The 18,834-nt window shown below is 42.0% G+C and overlaps 2 protein-coding genes across 2 annotated transcripts; one reads left to right on the forward strand and one right to left on the reverse strand.

The window, feature by feature from the left end:
- Window positions 1–2,681: 2,681 nt before the first annotated feature.
- Window positions 2,682–7,691, forward strand: nefma (neurofilament medium chain a). Its single transcript, XM_059358437.1, has 3 exons — window positions 2,682–3,873; window positions 4,766–4,890; window positions 5,007–7,691. Exons 1-3 carry the CDS (start codon window positions 2,815–2,817, stop codon window positions 6,736–6,738), a joined length of 2,916 nt encoding a protein of 971 aa, XP_059214420.1. The 5' UTR covers window positions 2,682–2,814; the 3' UTR covers window positions 6,739–7,691.
- Window positions 7,692–12,797: 5,106 nt separating this feature from the next.
- Window positions 12,798–15,956, reverse strand: nefla (neurofilament light chain a). The gene is made up of 4 exons (XM_059358441.1): window positions 14,830–15,956; window positions 14,490–14,614; window positions 13,593–14,050; window positions 12,798–13,490 (listed from the first exon to the last, which is right to left on the reverse strand). Exons 1-4 carry the CDS (start codon window positions 15,868–15,870, stop codon window positions 13,078–13,080), a joined length of 2,037 nt encoding a protein of 678 aa, XP_059214424.1. The 5' UTR covers window positions 15,871–15,956; the 3' UTR covers window positions 12,798–13,077.
- Between the last annotated feature and the right edge of the window lie 2,878 nt (window positions 15,957–18,834).

Below are 18,834 nucleotides of genomic sequence, written 5' to 3' on the forward strand. Positions count from 1 at the left end.
CCGTGTACATCACACCACCGCCGCCCTCGTAGGGGCATCCAAAAGCACCTCTAGGTCCTGGGTGGACGGCTCAACAATGAAATATATGCATCTAAAAAACCCCTGCAGCCGACAGGAGGGCCCACACAGAGAAACTCACGGAGCAGCGGTCAAGGACACTGTAACGTCAGCATGCGAGGAGATTGTGGGTGCGGCTGATGGAGTATAAGCATTTACAATACATATTAGTGCTTAAAATAGGCAGACACACACGCACACACAGGAGGAGAAAGTCATTGTGACCGTCTCTCTCCCTCCCTTTCTGTCTAGCTCTCTTTCTATTCCTCTCGATCTCTCTCTCTCTGCCTTTTTGTCTCTGGAGCAATCTAAAATTGGCCATGCTTGATGCATTAGCTCTGCTTGACTAAAGCTCACAGTGGAAAACCAATGAGGGGAACAAGAAAATGTAGACGGGTGATTAATGGCAAATGTCTAATTCATTGTTGAAAAGCACAAAAACTTATCCACTCACATGCTGCGCCCATAACAAGCAGACTTTTAAAGGTAGCACTGTGACTAGTTGTACCAGATCTGATTTGTATTTTTCAAGAATTTAGAGATGCCACTTAAAGAGAGAGTTTAAAAATTGCTTTGAAGTGGGTTTGTATGAGCTACTTATCCCCAGTTAGTGTATTACCTACAGTAGATGGTGGTCGACAGAAGTACCGGCACAGAAGCTAAGCAACGTTCTGCTGTGGACCAGGGGCAGCAGCAAAATGTATATTAGCCACCTAAAAAAAAAGAGCAAAAATAATTATTACTTTAAGTTTTCACTACACTTAAAGTGTAATTTTTCCTGCTTTATCTTGTTGCCAGAGTGCACTGTCCCTCTTTAAAGCCACCAGAGTCCATTGAGAAAAACAGTCATTTTACCCCCCTGGATCACTAGAGCGCCACTAGCTGCACCTGTGGAGCTGTGTGATGATTTAATTTCATTTTTGACAGAATTAACCACATTAAGTAATGGATCCTCCCAAAAGCACTAATGCAGCTGTTTTTGCTGCATTACCCCCCACAATCGGTAATCGTTCCTGCATTGACTGGGGTGACCCGAGATTAGAGTGAAGCATCAAGATTGATGGGAGATCAATAGCCTGTCAGTGAGGCCGAGCGGACACTCGCTTCACTGTTCGGGGGAGGAAATGTCTCAGCAAATGGAGGGAAAAGCCATGAGTCCCATGTGGGTTTGCACCTACAATAGTGAGGTTACTACAGATAGCTGGAAGGGAAGATTGTACATGTGCAGCCTACAAATATTAACACTACACAGTACAGCAATGCAGAAATGTACAATAAGCACAAGAGAATATATTAGAAAAAGTCAACGCTCTGCAGGTAAAAGTATCCATATGTTGATTCATGGGTGGATTTTGATACCATTCACTTCAGGCTTCTTTTTTTGTCATTTTGTGTCTATTTGCAGTCACTATGCATCTATTTGATGTTGTTTTGTGTGCCTTTGTATTTTTTAAAAAATATATAGTTGTTTTCCCCCTTTATGCAATTGTTTTGCATATCTCACTGTAGTTGTTTTGTCTATCTTTGTAGTCTTTCTGTGTCTCTTTATAGTAGTTTTATGTTTGTTTGTGGTCATTTTGAGTTTCTTCCTGGTTGGTACATATCTTTTTGAATTACATTTTTTAGTTAAAGGTAGGGAAGGGGCCCTAAAAAGTTTAGTAACGCCCATTTAGCAACCTTTTTTCTTTTTTTAGACTGTACAAATTACTCTTAATAATTGATAAGCTGTCGACAAACAAATGACCTTCTATGATATTATCTAAAATGAATAAATGCCTATAACCAAATCATTTTCCGACATTAATGTATCTTTTTACTTTTAAAGTGAAACACAACTTTTAAGTTTTAAATTATCTGTATTCTATCAATCAGAAATACGAGAAATATTCTCCCTGCCTGCACGTCCTCTTTGGTCACTTTAATGCATATTAATATATATTTCTACCATTCATATGCCATTATGCTAACACCTGCAAGCACAAACACCACACACTCATGTAGTGGAGAAGACTGGGGGCACACACAGACGAGCTGAGGGTCACTTAGGAGAAATACAAGTGACAATGAGAGTGAGGCTTCAGAGTGCTTAAACTTGGTGTGAGCAATATTCAGTGAATACAAAGCAACTGTCATCCTGCTGTTCAGCTTAGTGCATTCATAGTTCACTTCAATGAGCTGCACAAAATGCTGTCATTCCATCACAGAAAGTGTTTCAGCATAGGAAACAACTGACTGCTGTGCTAGTCGCTGTCCGTGGTGCTGAAATGACAGAGCCAATTCACTCAGGATTATTCCACACGTTAAAACTCACATCTTGATTGGCTGATTCAGAGAATTCAGACTGCTTTTTAACTTTAAATAAAAGTTGTTTTCTTTCCAAAACAACATAAATGTTTGTATCTGTATGTTTGTCAACCTGTTAATTTAAACCGGACACCCACGTCGCGCTCGCAGCCCACGTGGTTCAGACTGAACGGGACCCCGGACCATTAGCAGACGGCCTGGGGGGGATGCGCCCTCCCCTCCCCTCCATCAATGGACCAAACAAAACTGCTTGGACTCGCCTTGTTAGCGACACAGCCTCAGATATATAAGGGGCAGGCAGAGGAGCCCTCAGTCGCTGTGAGAGCCATACACCCCTCACCTGCACACACACACACAACACACATACACCCACATACACACTCGCCCCACGCCTTTCACCTCCTGCACCGTCCCCCCTTCATTCCTGCGCACATCTCCGGCTAGTCTGACCGGATGAGTTACCCGGTGGATACGGTTGGGAGTCCCTTCAGGAGAACGATGGATACTAGGACCACCGGCTACGGCTACAGCCGCTCCGGCAGCACCCCCTCCAGCGGTTTTCGCTCCCAGTCTTGGTCCCGGTCAAGCCCCGGCTCCACCATGACCACTTCCTACAAGAGGAGCGTGAATATGCCGGTGTCCCGAGCTTACGGCTCAACGGTGCTCAGCTCCGCCGACAGCGTTGATTATAGTCAAACCTCCATGCTGAACGGAGACTACAAGCGATCCAACGAGAAAGAGCAACTTCAAGGGCTCAACGACCGGTTTGTTGTTTACATTGACAAGGTGCACTACCTGGAGCAGCAGAACACGCAGATCGAGGCGGAGATCCAGGCACTGCGGCAGAAGCAGGTGTCTCGCTCCCAGCTGGGCGACCTCTATGACCAGGAGCTGCAGGAGTTGCGCTCCATGCTGGAGCAGATCCACCATGAAAAGGCGCAAATCCAGCTCGACACCGACCACATCGAGGAGGACATCCAGCGGCTCAGGGACCGCTTTGACGAAGAGGCGCGCATCCGGGAGGAGACAGAGGCCATCATCCGCGTCCTGAAGAAGGACAAGACCGACTCGGAGTTGTTGAAGTCCGAGTTGGATAAGAAAGTTCAGTCGCTGCAGGATGAGGTCGCCTTCATCCGCAACAACCACGAGGAAGAGGTGAGCGAGCTCATCGCCCAGATCCAGGCGTCTCAGGTGACCGTGAAGAGGAAAGACCTCCAGAAGACGGACATCACCGAGGCTCTCCGGGAGATCCGCTGCGAGCTGGAGGGCCACTCGAACCAGAACCTGCAGCAGGTGGAGAACTGGTTCATGTGCCGCTACACCAAGCTCACCGAGGCTGCGGAGCAAAACAAGGACGCCATCAAGTCTGCCCGCGATGAGATCTCCGACTACCGTCGCCAGCTGCAGTCCAAGACCGTGGAGTTGGAGTCTGTCCGCGGGACAAGGGACTCACTGGAGAGGCAGCTGAATGACATCGAGGACCGCCACAACAGCGACCTGTCCAGCCTGCAGGTAGGAACCAGCCGCAGAGCCGTGCGTAAAGAGCTGAAAAAATGGTTTAAATACACTTTTAAATATTAGATATACTACTTATTTATTTGTTTGTTTTTAGTTGTTGTGTGTTTAAAAACTTAATTATCTGAGTCGGAGTTAGTAAAATATATGATGAAGGATAAATAAGAAAGTTAATTAGATTTTTATATATTTTTAAAAATGTTTTTATGTCATTGTGACGCAGTTTTTATTTCAGGGACCATATCAAACTTTGTTAACAACTGCAAAACGGATCATATATATTATTTCCATGTCATGACTAAGGGCTTGTGTTGAAACATTTGCTGCTGCGTAATGATTGCAGCATTGCGCAACTTACAAGTTACAAGCGCAGACTTTTCTTACAAATCACTCTCCAATTGTCAGGAAATGGTTAAAGGGAGACACTGCAGCAGTCTCTCTCTCTCTCTCACTCTCTCTCTCTCTGTACTGCTGAGTCAGAGGCATGGGTCGATGCCGTCATTGGCTCTGTCCTTACATCACCCCACTGAGATTTTGAGGCGGGGGTGGGGTGAGGGGGTGTATTGACAAGCGTGGACTGGAGGCTGCCCTTGAAAAAAAAAAGAGGCATTCAACATCACTAGAATACTGCGTCAGATTGTATTAAAGCAACAGACTTTGGTGCACAGTTTTTTTTTTTAATTCATTCAAACATGCAGAGAGAATAAAGGAGGACTAGATTAACAGGTTTATATTTAAGGTCAATTATAAAAAGTTTTGGAAGTCTGCCATGAGCTGGTAATCTATGAACAGAAGCTGCATGAATGAAGCTGCAAAAATGAATGTTGCTCGGCACAGTGTGGGATTTTGATGTGTTTATTTAACCTTGTTGTGTGTCTGCTTTCCCCAGGAGACAATTCACCAACTGGATAATGAGCTCAAGAGCACCAAGTGGGAGATGGCGCGTCACCTGCGCGAGTACCAGGACCTGCTCAATGTCAAGATGGCCTTGGACATCGAGATTGCTGCATACAGGTATAAACCGACATGCATTTGGCATTTAAAAAGTAGTAAAAACAGCATTTTGACATGATTTGTACCCTTCTCTGGATCACAAGTGATGATTATATGGATACATTTGTTGTTCCCAGGAAACTCCTAGAGGGCGAGGAGACCCACTTCAGCACTTTCCCTTATCGCCACATTGTCAGCCCCACCAAAATCTCAAAGCCTAAATCAGACACTAAGCTCAAGGTGCAGCACAAGTTTGTGGAGGAGATCATCGAGGAGACGAGGGTGGAGGATGACAAGTCTGACATTGACGAGGCCCTGGCAGAGATAGCGCAAGAGCTGTCTGCCACACTCGGAGGAGGAGGAGATGAAGGAGAGGAAGATGAGGGGGAAGAAGGAGGCGAGGGAGAGGAAGCAGAGGGTGAAGGGGAAGAAGAAGAGGGAGAAGGAGAGGGAGAGGGAGAGGGCGAGGAAATTGTAGCCGCCACTGAAGCCAAAGTTAGTGCTAGCGCACCCACTAAAGAGGAAGAGGAGGAAGAAGAGGAGGAAGGAAAGGGTGATGATGAGGAAGAAGAGGCAGAGGGAGAAGGTGGTGAAGAAGGAGAAAAGGATGAGGAAGGTGAGGGTGAGGATGAGGGAGAGGATGAGGGAGAGAAAGGTGATGATGCAGAGGGAGGTGATGAAGGAGAAGAGGGAGAAGAGGGGGATGAGGAAGTTGAGGAGACAGTACTGTGCTCCAAAGCTCCAGAGTCTAAAGCCTCTCCTGACAAAGAGAAGGCCGGAGACAAAGAGGGAAGCGGAGGAGAAGAGGAGGCTGCTGCTGAAGAGGAGGGAGGCGATCAGGATGGAGATGACAAAGCATCCAAAAGTGGAGATGAGAAAGAGGAAAAAGAGGACGCAGACAAAGACACAAAGGAAGACAGTGAAAAAGATGAGAAAGTAAAGGATGAGAAAGCGGACGACAAATCAGAAGAAGTTGTAGCCAAGACAGAAGCTCCCAAAACAGAAGCTGCAAAGCCTGAGGCCAAGAAGGAAGAGGCCGCCAAAACTGAGGAATCAAAACCTGACTCTCCCAAGCCTGAATCCCCAAAGTCTGAATCACCTAAACCTGGATCCCCCAAATCTGAATCCCCTAAACCTAGCTCCCCCAAGTCTGAATCCCCTAAAGCTGGCTCTCCCAAGTCTGAATCACCCAAACCTAGCTCTCCCAAGTCTGAATCACCTAAACCCAGCTCCCCCAAGTCTGAATCACCTAAACCTAGCTCCCCCAAGTCTGAATCCCCTAAACCTGGCTCTCCCAAGTCTGAATCACCCAAAGCTAAGTCTCCTAAATCTGAAATTCCCAAGCCTTTAACTCTGAAGCCCGAGTCCCCCAAAGAAGGCTCACCGAAAGCTGGATCCCCAAAACCTAGCTCCCCAAAAGCAGAGTCCCCCAAACCCGAATCTCCCAGAGCTGAATCCCCAAAGACAGAGCCCGCCAAGCCTGAGACCCTTAAAGCTGCTGAAGAGAAATCAGAGAAAAAGAGCGAATCAACAGATGACAAGCCGGCAGAAAAGAAGGATGTGGCCATGAACGGAGACATAGACAAGAGCAGCCCAGAAGAGAAAGACAAGAAGGAAATCGACGGGCTGGCTAACGGCGTGGACGAGAGCCCCGTGAAGGAAGACGGCAGCCAGAAAGTGGTGATCACCAAGACAGTGGAGACCATCACCACAGGAGAGGACGGATCCAAGCATGTCACCAAATCAGTCACTGTGACCGAGACTGTGAAGGAAGAGGTGGAGGAGGTCATCCAGGAGAAGCTGGTCTCCACCAAGAAGTCAGAGAAGCACTCCACCCAGTCCATCAAGCAGGTGACCGAGGCCGAATGAGCCGAGCGACCGACGGCCGACCCGGTGGAGCGGAGGAGAGGACACCAAGACAAGCAATCAACCCAGAACTAACATAACAAAGAAAATCATACAGCTAGAGCGATGTAATTAAAGATAACCACTCTTAAACATACAAAAACAAAACATAGAGAGAAGCCAAAATGCTATAAAGTTCAAAAACTGCATGTTGAGTGACAGCTTTAAAAACGGGGGCTTCGCTGCAGACGCGGTCAGGAGCAAGCGACTGGGACATTTTAACCTCTTTTTCTTTCTTTCTGCAGTTCACGGGCGAGCTCACGGGGGAGTGAGAGAGGGAGGGAGGGAGGGGCGGGTCTGTGCATGCTAGCTCAGGAGAGGGGAAGTACTTTCCTCTCTTATCTGTATGTATGGTAGAAATACACTGTAAAAAGAGTAAATGTGTAAAAGGAATCAATGAAATGTGGGTGCGAGAGTGAGAGAAATATTCTTAAAGTTGAGAGGTTTTTTGGGTTTAAGTATAAAAGGGGGGCGGGGACAGAAAGGTGGGAGGGTCCTCTACACGGACATGTTCTCTACTGAAGACGCCTTAATTGACACGTGAAGATACCAACTGAGCCAAAAAGAAACTAACAACAATTACACAACGTACAGAGAAGAATGAGAAGGGGCAGCGATATGATAAACACATGACCATATACATCCAGTAACTGAAGCAGTTAAAAGCTTAACGAAACCTGAAGAAACTCCTAGCCTTAAACATGCTTTTTATCAGTGTCTGTTATGTTTACCTGAGTGCAACTGAAAAAAAAACACTGTAAATGCGCAGATTCATGCATTCTTGTATGCATAGGATGGACTTGAATTTAAATACAGAAATAAATGAGGTGCTACTGTTTGCAATCCCATGACTTTACTCATCATGAACGATTTCCCAGCAGCATTTGCTCAATAAATGTCATAATGAAGTCAAAAAAGAGATTGTGTCGAGTCATTTTATGTTAATGTGTGTGTGTGCTTTGCAATTATATGTACAGATGTCAACATTACCTTAGGTACATCGAGTATCTGAAAGGATTACAACTTGGCAGGAAAGGACTTTACAATAAATGTTAAGTTTTGAAATTAATGGCCTTTAAGTTTAAAAAGTGATTACGTCTTATAACACCATGTGCTTCAATGTGGTCAACTAATTTAGCTAATACTCATGAAAATTAAATTATTTGATTAAATTAGATTGAGTTTTTGCCCACCCAAGTGTCTTTCTCCCAAGTACAGCATAATAAAAAAAAACCATTAAAAACATTATATATAATAGTGCAAATGGGCAGATCACTCCAAATTAGTTAAATTAATAAATTCTTATGATTTCCAACTTCTCCCAAGTACAGCATAATATAACTACATATAAACAGATCATAACACACCATTAAAACATTATGTATAACAGTGCAAATTGGCAGATCACTTCAAATAAGCTACATTAATAAATTCAAATGGTTTCCAACTTCTCCTAAGTACAGCATAAAATAACGCATATATACGCATAACACACCATTAAAAATACAATATATACTATAAATATGTCTAGATCACTTCAAATAAGTTATATTAATAAATTCTAATGTTTTCAACTACAAAATATTACTGATACCAATCCGTGGCGACAGTTGGCTACTCATAAATATTAAAAATTAATATGAAAATTAATTTTAAAAGATTAATAATGCATGTAACAGTGTTCTCTGACCTAATTTCCCTCATATCACATATCATTTTAGATTTTAGATCTGGTTCAATCAGATAAAAGTTCTAGTAGACACGTACATCTATACTGTATTGAGATGTATTAACAATTTTAATAATATATATGTGGATAATTAATCATTCCCCCCAAGTAATTTTATCATCAAAAGCTGCTCTAAAATATTGACATATTTGCCAATGATGTTATTTGATAAAACAAGTTATCGACCACGGATGTAACTTTTTTCATCTGATTAAAAAAAGTCTTGGATTTCCTTCAAATTAAAGTCATTAATCATTTCCATGACATTTTTATTAGATACTTAATTTTGGAGTGTGATAAGGTTTGGCTGACCATGCTGAAAGGATGGGCCAGATTTATTTCTTGGCTTATGGGTTAATGTATTGCTGAAATATATTTCTTCCGCTTTAGACTGGATTGATGTGCCGCTGGTTTGCTGAGAGGTTTTAAATATGTGGTTTTATTTTTTGTCAACAGTGAAATATATGGCAGATGTTATCACAGTTATCAAGGCTGTGTGCAAAGAAATAAGACTGCATCAGTGACTGAAGATTTATATAACTATTTTTTAAAACCCACCACCAGGGCTCATGCACTATGCCTAATGCAGAGAGCCTGCTGCTGCAGACTGTCTTACACTTAATGTCTACCCGAGGGAGTAAAATAACAGAGCAGCTGCTGGGTGATGCCAGGTGTCAGACGATTATGTGCATCAGTGTGTGTTTGTGTAAATGCTCTCTTATCACATTAGGGGAGAATATAAATGTTGTACTTGGAAAACACAAACCAAACTGTTACAACTAGCATGTTTGTGAAAGTAATCATATTAGCTAACTGCAAAAAAAAGGTTATGGGTCATCTTATGCAAAAGGTATAATTGTGCCAATTTGTAATAATAAAACAAAACACACTTTCACATAGTAACAGAGTAATCATAATTGTCATCATTCCTGAGTAAATTGTGCAATTACTGTAACTAATGGCATAGCTACTGTGACTATTATTTGACACATTAAAATCAAGACTATCTGTAACTTTTGAAATAAATAAAATGCTTTTATAAGTAAAAGGTTAAATTTTTAAGCAGTAAAAGACACACTTGCTCAGTACTCACAATTATCATTTACAATTTCTCTGCAAATGTTTAAATATTTCAGCAAAGGATTTAATGTAAATTAAGATTTATCAGAAGTTAATTATTCATAGGTTAAGTTTATTTTTAATGTATGTATAGTGTATGTTTGAATGCTGCTGGATGCTTGAATTTCCCTCGGGATAAATAAAGTTTCTATCTATCTATCTATCTATCTATCTATCTATCTATCTATCTATCTATCTATCTATCTATCCATCCATCCATCCATCCATCCATCCATCCATCCATCCATCCATCCATCCATCAATCCATCAAAGCTTAATGGTAGCTAATATTAGCAAACTGTAAATAAAGTTTGAGTCATTTCATTAACTTCTCGACTCTTCTCCTACCTGTGATACCATGTTTCAGCATTTACCATCATCCTGTAATTGCCACTTGCTGTTCAGCAAAAGTTACATATTATCAATGTATATCAGGCTCTAATAAAGTTTACAGCTCATCTCAAAGACAGCATAAAATAATTGGCAGATATTTGGGCGAGAGGGTGGATCTGAGTGAGAACATAGAGACACCGCTGTACTGGTCAATCAAAAGCAAATCCTCCGTTATCGTCTGTTTTAATCTAAATGGGACCATAACTTGCAAACTGAATATCATGCTGCATTGAAAATGTAATAAAACTCTCAATTTGAGACATAAACTCATTAATAAAATGTTTACTGAGGCAATAAAACAAGTGAAAAATAGGGTCATCTTCTCATAGATTTCTATACAATCACTTCTTTGTGCAGCCAGTGGATGTGTCCCATGCTGGCCATTAGAAAGAATGCAACTTCATGGCAATTCTGTATCAGTTAGATTCTAGTTAATACAGAATTGCCAAGTTTCATGATTTGAAGTGGACAGTCGACAGTGACCGATTTCCTAAAAAAGTTACAGAAGTGATAATTTTCACAAAAATATACTGGGTGTGATTTTGAAAAAAATGATACAAATGTGCTCATTCATCCAAGCTGTCAAAAAAAAGATATTTACAAAGATTTTCAGAGATGTAATAACTGCTTTTCAAATGTTGAATGATTCAGACTAACAGAAATAAACAAGGTTGCTTGTTTACATCACAGTCTATGGTTTACATACTGTTTCCTACTGTGGTAAATCATTGTTAATTATTATGATGAATCATTGACATTAACATGTCATTTGACAGTCTCTTCACATATATGAATATTTATCATTGTTATTAATATTATTATTAAAGGTGAACCACTCAATTTTAATTATTCAGAAAGTTAGTATCTAACAAGTATCCCTTCGTATTTATGTCATGATTGCTGAACAGCGGCCACTATGGCCATTAGTTGCAATAAATAATAAATAATAAATACACAATTTCCCTAAATTCTCTCCCTGTTAACTTACTGCAAAGACATCACCATTAATAGGAAAAAAGACGGAACAACAACCCCTAAAGAGGTAAAATGTATTCATTTTATATTTGCTATAAGACCATTGAAATGTTTTCTTTCTGCTGACAACGTATCGTAAGTTTATCACACATAAATAGGAGTTAAGGCAGTTGCACAGCAGTTGCTAACACTGTTGCTAAGACACCATAAGCTGCTAGTAGTTTACTCTATAAGCAGAAACCCCCTTGGTGTAATAAACTGAGGGTGTTTTTATTGATAGTTAATCACTTCATGAAGGTGCAATGGGACAGGTGCATGTTTTTAAATCAACATATGGGACATGGGAAATTATTTATTGTAGTTTGGCTGGCGTCAACAGTCAGCAGTTGCTACAGCTGCTCATGGAGGGAATTTACGTCAAAAATGACGAACCTTCTCATTCATAAAATTGTCAAACCTGAACACAGACATATTATAGGCTACATATGTCAGATGTCAATTGCAATTAAGGCCCACAAACACCCTTAGAAATCTCAGAAAAAAGACGCTGCTTTTAACTACAGGACTTACCTGAAAATCATGGTGATTTTAAGTTTTCATTAGCAACAAAGTAATCCAGTGAGAGTGGTTCGTACATCCATGGATACATTGTTAACAGGAACTGCTAGCAGCTAATTCGTCATATTTTAATTGTGTTAATTTGTCTTAATGTAAACAAATATAGGTTGTAGCCCTCAACCTACTCACTTGTTTGTTTGTTTTTTGTTTTTTTTTCCTTTTGTTTTTTTCAATGCTTTATTGAAAATTATAAAAATAAACATTTCTGGCACGTTTTTCACAGTAGATACCTTGCATAAGTGTAGAAAGAATGCTAGGTGAACATCAATCAACAGTAAAACTATTAATAACATCAATATTATAAATTCAGAGCAGGTGAAATAAAATAAAAATAAATACAAAAATAAAATACATATAAAACAGTCTAAATGTTGTTTTCAATAAAAGGGATTCGAATTAGTTTTAACTGTTCATTTCAATGGGAATTTTTTTTAGGATGTATAATTTTTGTGCCTTTTTCTTATTGTTAGAATTTTTTTTATAGATTTTATGTACAATTTTAATTAATTCATGAAGAAAATACATTTGGGGGATGATTTCATAACTCTATTCTTGTGGATGAAAAATGTTGCTAAACAAAGGATAACATTGCAACGTAGTTCTACTCACTTAACGTTTACATGGTAACAGTACTCTTCCTGTTTATATGCACCAAAGCATTATGGGAGCTGATTCTAAAGGCATGCTTATAGCCAAAATGGGCAAGAAAGAATATTTATAGGAGTGAGTAAAAGAGTGACCAAAATACTATTAACTTTTTTTTATGTTGCATTTTATGTTTGCATCAATATATTTTCTTTACATTACTACATTATATTTGTCCAAACAAATGTACCTTTAGTTGTACCAGGCATTACAATTAACAAGAAGTTGAAGAAAAGGGTGGTCTAATAATTTTGTCCATGACTGTATGTGTCAGTATATCCAATAAAAATGTGCAGGGTTGTTTTTGTTTTTGAAAAAACTACACAATAAATACTGAGAAATTAGGAAATAATGAGTCACTGTCACTGTTCATAATCACCTGATCAACTGGGAACATTTCTCAACAAACCCTAGCAAGATGATTACAGAACAACAGTAATTACAGAGGCTTAAAGCTGTAAATCTGTGTCCTTCATCTTCTTGCCAGGCGTTAAATCATGAGGACTTGTTTATGTGTTACAAAGCTCAAAATCACTGAGACACATGGCTTTAAGAGGTGTTTATTTAACCACCAAAAACTCACACGCTCACATTTGCATTCAGCAATTACACATAATACATTCATCAGGAAGTGTGCAACCACACCGTTATGCTCTACTCTGGATATTGGCAAGCAGTTTACCTTGATTTGTTGCTGTAAATGGCTATTGGACTGTTTTATTGAGCACCACGTTAACAAGCAGATTTGACAGGATAGCATAGATGCCTCTACTGGTTATCGAGCAAATGGACAGTCTTGACTGGAGTTTGCGAAGGTAACTGGCCTACTTTTTACCCTTTGTGCTCTTCTCTTCTGCAGCTTCAGGTTTGGCTGCTTTGACCTCCTCTTTCTCCTTTTTGGCGTCGGCTTTGTCGTCTGTTTTCGGAGCAGGTTTGTCATCTTTGTCGTCGGCTTTGTCATCAGCTTTTTCATCGGCTTTTTCATCGGCTTTTTCATCAGCTTTGTCGTCTTTCTTGGCATCTGATTTATCTTCCTTGTCTTCACTTTTCTTTGCCTCTTCCTTCTCCTCTTTTTCTTCCTCCTTTACGTCCTCCTCTTTGTCATCGCCTCCTTCTGTTTTCACCTCCTCTTGTGCTTCCTCTTTAACCTCAGTCTCCTCTCCTTCTCCTTTGTCCTCTTTCTCCCCGTCCTCTTCGGCAGCCTCTGTCACCTCTTCCTTTTGCTCTTCATCACCACCTGTATCAACAAATGAGGGTTTTACATATTAGTATTAGCCATCATGACCTTAATAATTGAAGTTTAATTACAGAATATAATAAAAAGGAACAGTGCACTAACCCTCTTCTCCCTCCTTCGCCTCTGCATCTTCTCCCTCGGCCTCTTCATCTCCTTTAGCCTCTTCTTCATCTTCTTTCTCTTCCTCTCCCTCCTTCTCTCCTCCCTCTTCCTCCTCCTTTTCCTCTTCCTCCTTTGTCTCCTCTCCTCCCTCTTCTTCCTTCTCCTCCTCCTCTTCCTCCTTTACCTCCTCCTCTGCCTGCTCCTCCTCCTCCTCCTCTTCCTCTTCAGCGGGCGGGCTGGCCTCTGCCGGCTGGGCGTGGCTGGCAGAGATGATCCCCTCGGTGGTGCTGAGGCTGGAGCTGAGCAGGCGTGATGTCACCAGATAGGAGGTGCCGGAGCTCATGCTGGAGAGGACGGGCCGGCCGAAGGAGGGCGTGGAATAACTGTGGCTGTACAGATTGGACACGCCCCCAGCCACTCCTACGCTGAAGCGAGACTCCTCCCCTTCCAGAAGCTTCCTGTAGAGGTTGGTGAAGTGAACCCAGTTAGCAGTCTGATATGATGTGTGTAAAGACATTTATCTTAATAAATTCTGATTAAAACTCCATCCCAGAATGTGTTCACCAAAATAAAAGTGGCCTGCTCTTTTTGACTTTAAGCCTAAATATCAACATATTTATGCATTGCATATTTATGCATGCATATGCATCATTTATGCATTTAGTTTTGCTATAAACTTTGCAGACCTTTATATATAAAAAGAAAGTAATACTACAGCTTTGTTCAAATTTGCACTCTGCAGGTCCCTTTTCTTGAATGTCAACACATACTTTCACCTTAAATGACCTTGTGAAAAACCTGTATATATGCACAACTTTAACATGCTAAAACAACAATAAAAATAAATTTGATCACTCTGTTGTTATTGATTTTCAGAAACCCATTATGATTTCTCACCTGTATGCAGCAATCTCGATGTCCAGAGCCATCTTGACATTCAGAAGGTCCTGGTACTCTTTCAGGTATCGTGCCATTTCCTGTTTGGTGCCTCTCAGCTCATTCTCCAGCTCTGCAATGGTGTCCTGAATATAGAAAAAGTAAAGACAAAAAATAACTAACATTAAATTGAATTAAGGAATTATATTTATTTATTAAAATGACATTAATTAATACAATGTGTAATTATTCAATTAAATTAAAACCTGAAGTGACATTTTAAAGACTAAATACTACCAAATTAAAGGTTGTAAATAATTAATAACATCATTATACAGTAGAACCTGCAACCACTACTGACGTGCATAGCGTCGATCTCAGCCCTCTGCTTGTCGTCCATGTCATTCAGCTGTTTCTCCAGGGAATCATTGAGGCCTCTGCATGCGTCGATCTCCAGCAGGCGGGCCTGGAGCTGGCGTCGGTACTCTCCCGCTTCGTCCTTGGAGCTCCTGACGGCGTCGCTGTGCTGGGCCACGGTTTCGGTCATGGAGCCGACCTTCCCTCTGAACCACTCCTCTGCTGCCTGCATGTTTCTTGCTGCCAGCCTCTCGTACTGGGACCGGATGTCCCTGAGGGCCCCAGAGAGGTCAGGAGTTGCGGCCTCAGACTCCACCGCCACCTGGACGCCCATTTGGACCTGGGCCTGGAGCTCCACCACCTCCCCTTCGTGAATCCTCTTGAGGAAGGCGAGCTCCTCCAGCAGGGTCTCGACGCTCTTCTCCAGCTCAGCCTTGGCTAAGGCAGCCTGGTCGGCCTCACGGCGGGCGTCCATCAGCCTGCCCTCGGCCTCTTCGCGACCCAGCACTTCCTCCTCATATCGACCCTGCAGGGCGCTCAGGGTTTGCTCCAGCCGCTCTCTCTGTCCCAGCACAGCCTGCTGCTCTGCCCTCGCCTCGTCCACAGCTGCTCTCAGGGCCCGGGCCTCCTGCTCGTACAGAGCTCTCAGACGGGACGGCTCAGCGTGCCTCTGCCTCAGCAGCAGCAGCTCTGCCTCCAGAGCACGGTTCTGCTGCTCCAGCTCACGCACTCTCTCGATGAAGCCAGCGAAGCGGTCGTTGAGATCCTGCAGCTGGCCGCGCTCTTGGGTGCGTACGGCGCGGAATTCAGAGCTGATCTGGGCGGCCTGGCTGAGCTCCAGCTCCACTGAAGAGGCTGGAGAGGAGGAGGAGAGCAGCACCCGTCCGGGAGAGGAATACTGGAGGCGGGAGGAGGACAGCGGGGAAGCATGGGAGGAGTAGCCGGAGTGGGTCCTCCCTCTGGTCACCACCCGAGGGGGTGCCTCGACATACCAGCGTCTGTATGACGAGGAGGAGTAGTAGGGGTCATATCCGATGCTACTCATGGCTGAGTGGTGGGAGGACAAGCTGCTCTCCCTCTCCTCTTTGTGTATGTGTGTGTGTGTGTGTGTGTGTGTGGAGGTGTACGAAGGGCTCAGGTTAAAGCCTCGACTGCCGCCTGCTGCAGCAGCTCTGTGCTTTTATACCAGGACAGTGAGCTCTGACGCAAGCGCTTTCCCCCAAACTCTGACAATGCAGGCTCGATAGGCTTACACTGCAACGGCAAGAAATGAGAGACGGAGGGTCCATGGGAATGAGCGTAGGAGGGAGATCAGTTAAAGATAGAAAGAAGAGAAGACAGGAGGGAAGAGGTCGCAAAATTACACGTTATATCGATCCATGCTTCTGTTTGTCTTGTCATAACAGTAAAATTCATCCAATGATTACGGTGGGCTTCACAGTGCAACAAAAACAAATACATGTAAAACAGGAAACAGACCTCATACCCATATTTAACAAACACTCTGAACATGGACTTTGACCACAGTAATGCTGTAAGTAAGTGTGAAACATTTTGTTCGGCGTTCCATATGTTATATAGAGCAAAAACATTGTTACAACATAGTTGTTGTGCTATCCTCACTGCAGGAGAGAGAGAGAGAGACAGAGAGAGAGAGAGAGAGGGAGATGGGAGGGGGTTGTCCTCATTTAACAGCCGTGACACAGCATCTCTCCTTCTGGTAGAGAGCAGAACTACAGCAACAACCGTCAAAAGAGCTGCAATGATAAAATCCCACCCAAACACAAGGTAAGAGGTCACATGTTGAAGAACATGTAGACAACATGGAGCAGAAAAAGTAAGAAAATTACTATTTTTGATCATATTTACAATACATTCTCAGTTTTCTCATTATTTTTGGGCTTTTTTTCTGACTCTGTAAAAGGGATTTAATGCAAAACTGACAGCATAATTGACCTCAACCAAATCAGGCAGAAACCAAAATGGCTGGTCTGTACATGAATCTGGCAGTAATTTCAGGTGATTTGTTTTGTTTTTTGCATAAATAAAACTAAAATGTAATGAACACTGCAAAGTCTTTGTCAGTGTCACACAACTTGGACAGCTCGTTTAAAATAAGGTATATAATGTTGTCTTCATGATTTGACATGAAAAAAACAAGCGCGATGATAACTAATCAAAATATCAACATATGAGAGATATTTTGAAAGCAATGTTTTTATGACGGAAAGAAAAGCCTTCTTTGCCTTTTGTCGGGTTGTTCTGTCACTTCGGTAAAAGACAAACAGTCCCTCTCATCTGCAGCACAGATACCCTGGCAGGTCAATTACACTTAGCTGCTGACGTGCATTTTCTTTTCTTGTGTGTGTATATATTCGTGCAGGTATGCAGCGGCTCTGAAAGTTTATGCTGGGAAATTCATCTTGCTCTCCAGCCCCATGCATAAATGAAGTGTAATGCAGTACTTTGCAGCAATATCTGTCTGTTTTAGTGTGTATTTGTGTGTGTGTGAGTATGTGCATGATCCATAGTGTGAACGCTCCAGTAATTTGCCTATGCAGCAAAGGCCCCCAGTACTTACAGACAGTGCTGTGCCCAAACAGCGGTGAGGCAGGCAGCGAGAGGTGGGGGACTTCAGTGGGAGCTGCATGGACTCTGCTGCAGGCTGAGTCATCGTAACAGTTGTGATCACACAAACTCCCCTGTGTACACGCTTTCCCACCCTAACAGCAGTCTGACAATCTGCACGGGGGCGATTTTTGGCACTCAAGATGCTCACAGGAACCATTAACTTCTCTTCCTTAACAAATTAACTCACTTCTTGTGCTAATTTCCAGGTTGTTGCTTGTTCTCCCTGTAATTAACATAAAAGCTCAGTCCTTATAATGAGCGTGTTAAGTGTTAAAACAGCAACATCCATATTCCAAGTTCCATATACAGTCATGGAAAAAATTATTGGACCACCCTTTTTTTTCCAATTTCTTTTTCATTTTAATGCCTGGTACAACTAAAGGTACATTTGTTTGGACAAATATAATAATAACAAAAAAAGCTCATAAAAGTTTCATTTAAGAGCTGATATCCAGCAATTTTCCATGGTTTTCTCGATAATAACCAAAATCATTATCAATAATACCATGGAAAATGTCTAGATATCAGCTATTGAGTGAGCTATTTTTTGTTATTACCTTTATATTTGTCGAAACAAATGCACCTTTAGTTGTATCAGGCAATAAAACGAACAAGAAATTGAAGAAAACAAGGGTGGTCTAATCATTTTTTCCATGACTGTAAAATTCAACAGTTGTTCTCTTGCTGTATTGAAGTGGGGTCATATGAGGTACCTATCCATAGTCAGTGTGTTACCTACTAATAGAGGGTGGTCTTGTTTGGAGAAGCAGACAGGAGTTCCTACATGGACGCTAGACAAAGCACCATCGATGACAGGCAGCAGCAAAATGTATTATAGCCATCTAAGAAAAGGCCCATCCAAAACAATCAATATCAGTTTGAGTGTATGCTATATTTAGAATATTTTCACCACTTTACTTAGCCCTCAGACAGCCCTCTTTAAGTTTATGTGTGGGGAACTGAAGCCGTTATCCTGGCTCTCTTCAAAGCCACTGGCTATGGATCATACAACCCCACTTCCATAAATCCAAACTATACATCTAACACAGATAAGTCAGACTACACACATAAAAACATGACACTGACTGCCGTTTAACAGTTACAGGCCGTGCAGCTGTAGAGGACCATTGATTTAATGGGGTTGGCACATGCTTGCTGGCAGTGGGGGGAAAGTTAGTGTGTGGATAAATAGTGTAAAGCCACAATTTATAGGCGCATTATCAATCTTCTTTTGGCCACTTTGAATAACCAGCTGATGGATACAGTCACCATCACCATGAACAAAATTCATTTTATATAACAAAAAAAATACATTTCTTTGGTGTTAGATCTGTTGAATCATAAGGCGTAAACTGTTAAGTAATGCAACGAAATAAAC

The sequence above is a fragment of the Centropristis striata genome, chromosome 19, assembly GCF_030273125.1.
Source record: "Centropristis striata isolate RG_2023a ecotype Rhode Island chromosome 19, C.striata_1.0, whole genome shotgun sequence".
Lineage (NCBI taxonomy): Eukaryota > Metazoa > Chordata > Actinopteri > Perciformes > Serranidae > Centropristis > Centropristis striata.

What these genes read in the sequence shown, in the direction of transcription:
- nefla (XM_059358441.1), bottom strand. Translation starts at nt 15,870, where the DNA reads ATGAGTAGCATCGGATATGACCCCTACTACTCCTCCTCGTCATACAGA. An exon ending in CTGAGATCGACGCTATGCAC is followed by an intron (nt 14,615 to 14,829) that starts GTCAGTAGTGGT and finishes TTCTATATTCAG; the next exon opens with GACACCATTGCAGAGCTGGA. An exon ending in GGCGAAGGAGGGAGAAGAGG is followed by an intron (nt 13,491 to 13,592) that starts GTTAGTGCACTG and finishes TTGTTGATACAG; the next exon opens with GTGGTGATGAAGAGCAAAAG.
- nefma (XM_059358437.1), top strand. Translation starts at nt 2,815, where the DNA reads ATGAGTTACCCGGTGGATACGGTTGGGAGTCCCTTCAGGAGAACGATG. An exon ending in GCGACCTGTCCAGCCTGCAG is followed by an intron (nt 3,874 to 4,765) that starts GTAGGAACCAGC and finishes TGCTTTCCCCAG; the next exon opens with GAGACAATTCACCAACTGGA. An exon ending in ATCGAGATTGCTGCATACAG is followed by an intron (nt 4,891 to 5,006) that starts GTATAAACCGAC and finishes TGTTGTTCCCAG; the next exon opens with GAAACTCCTAGAGGGCGAGG.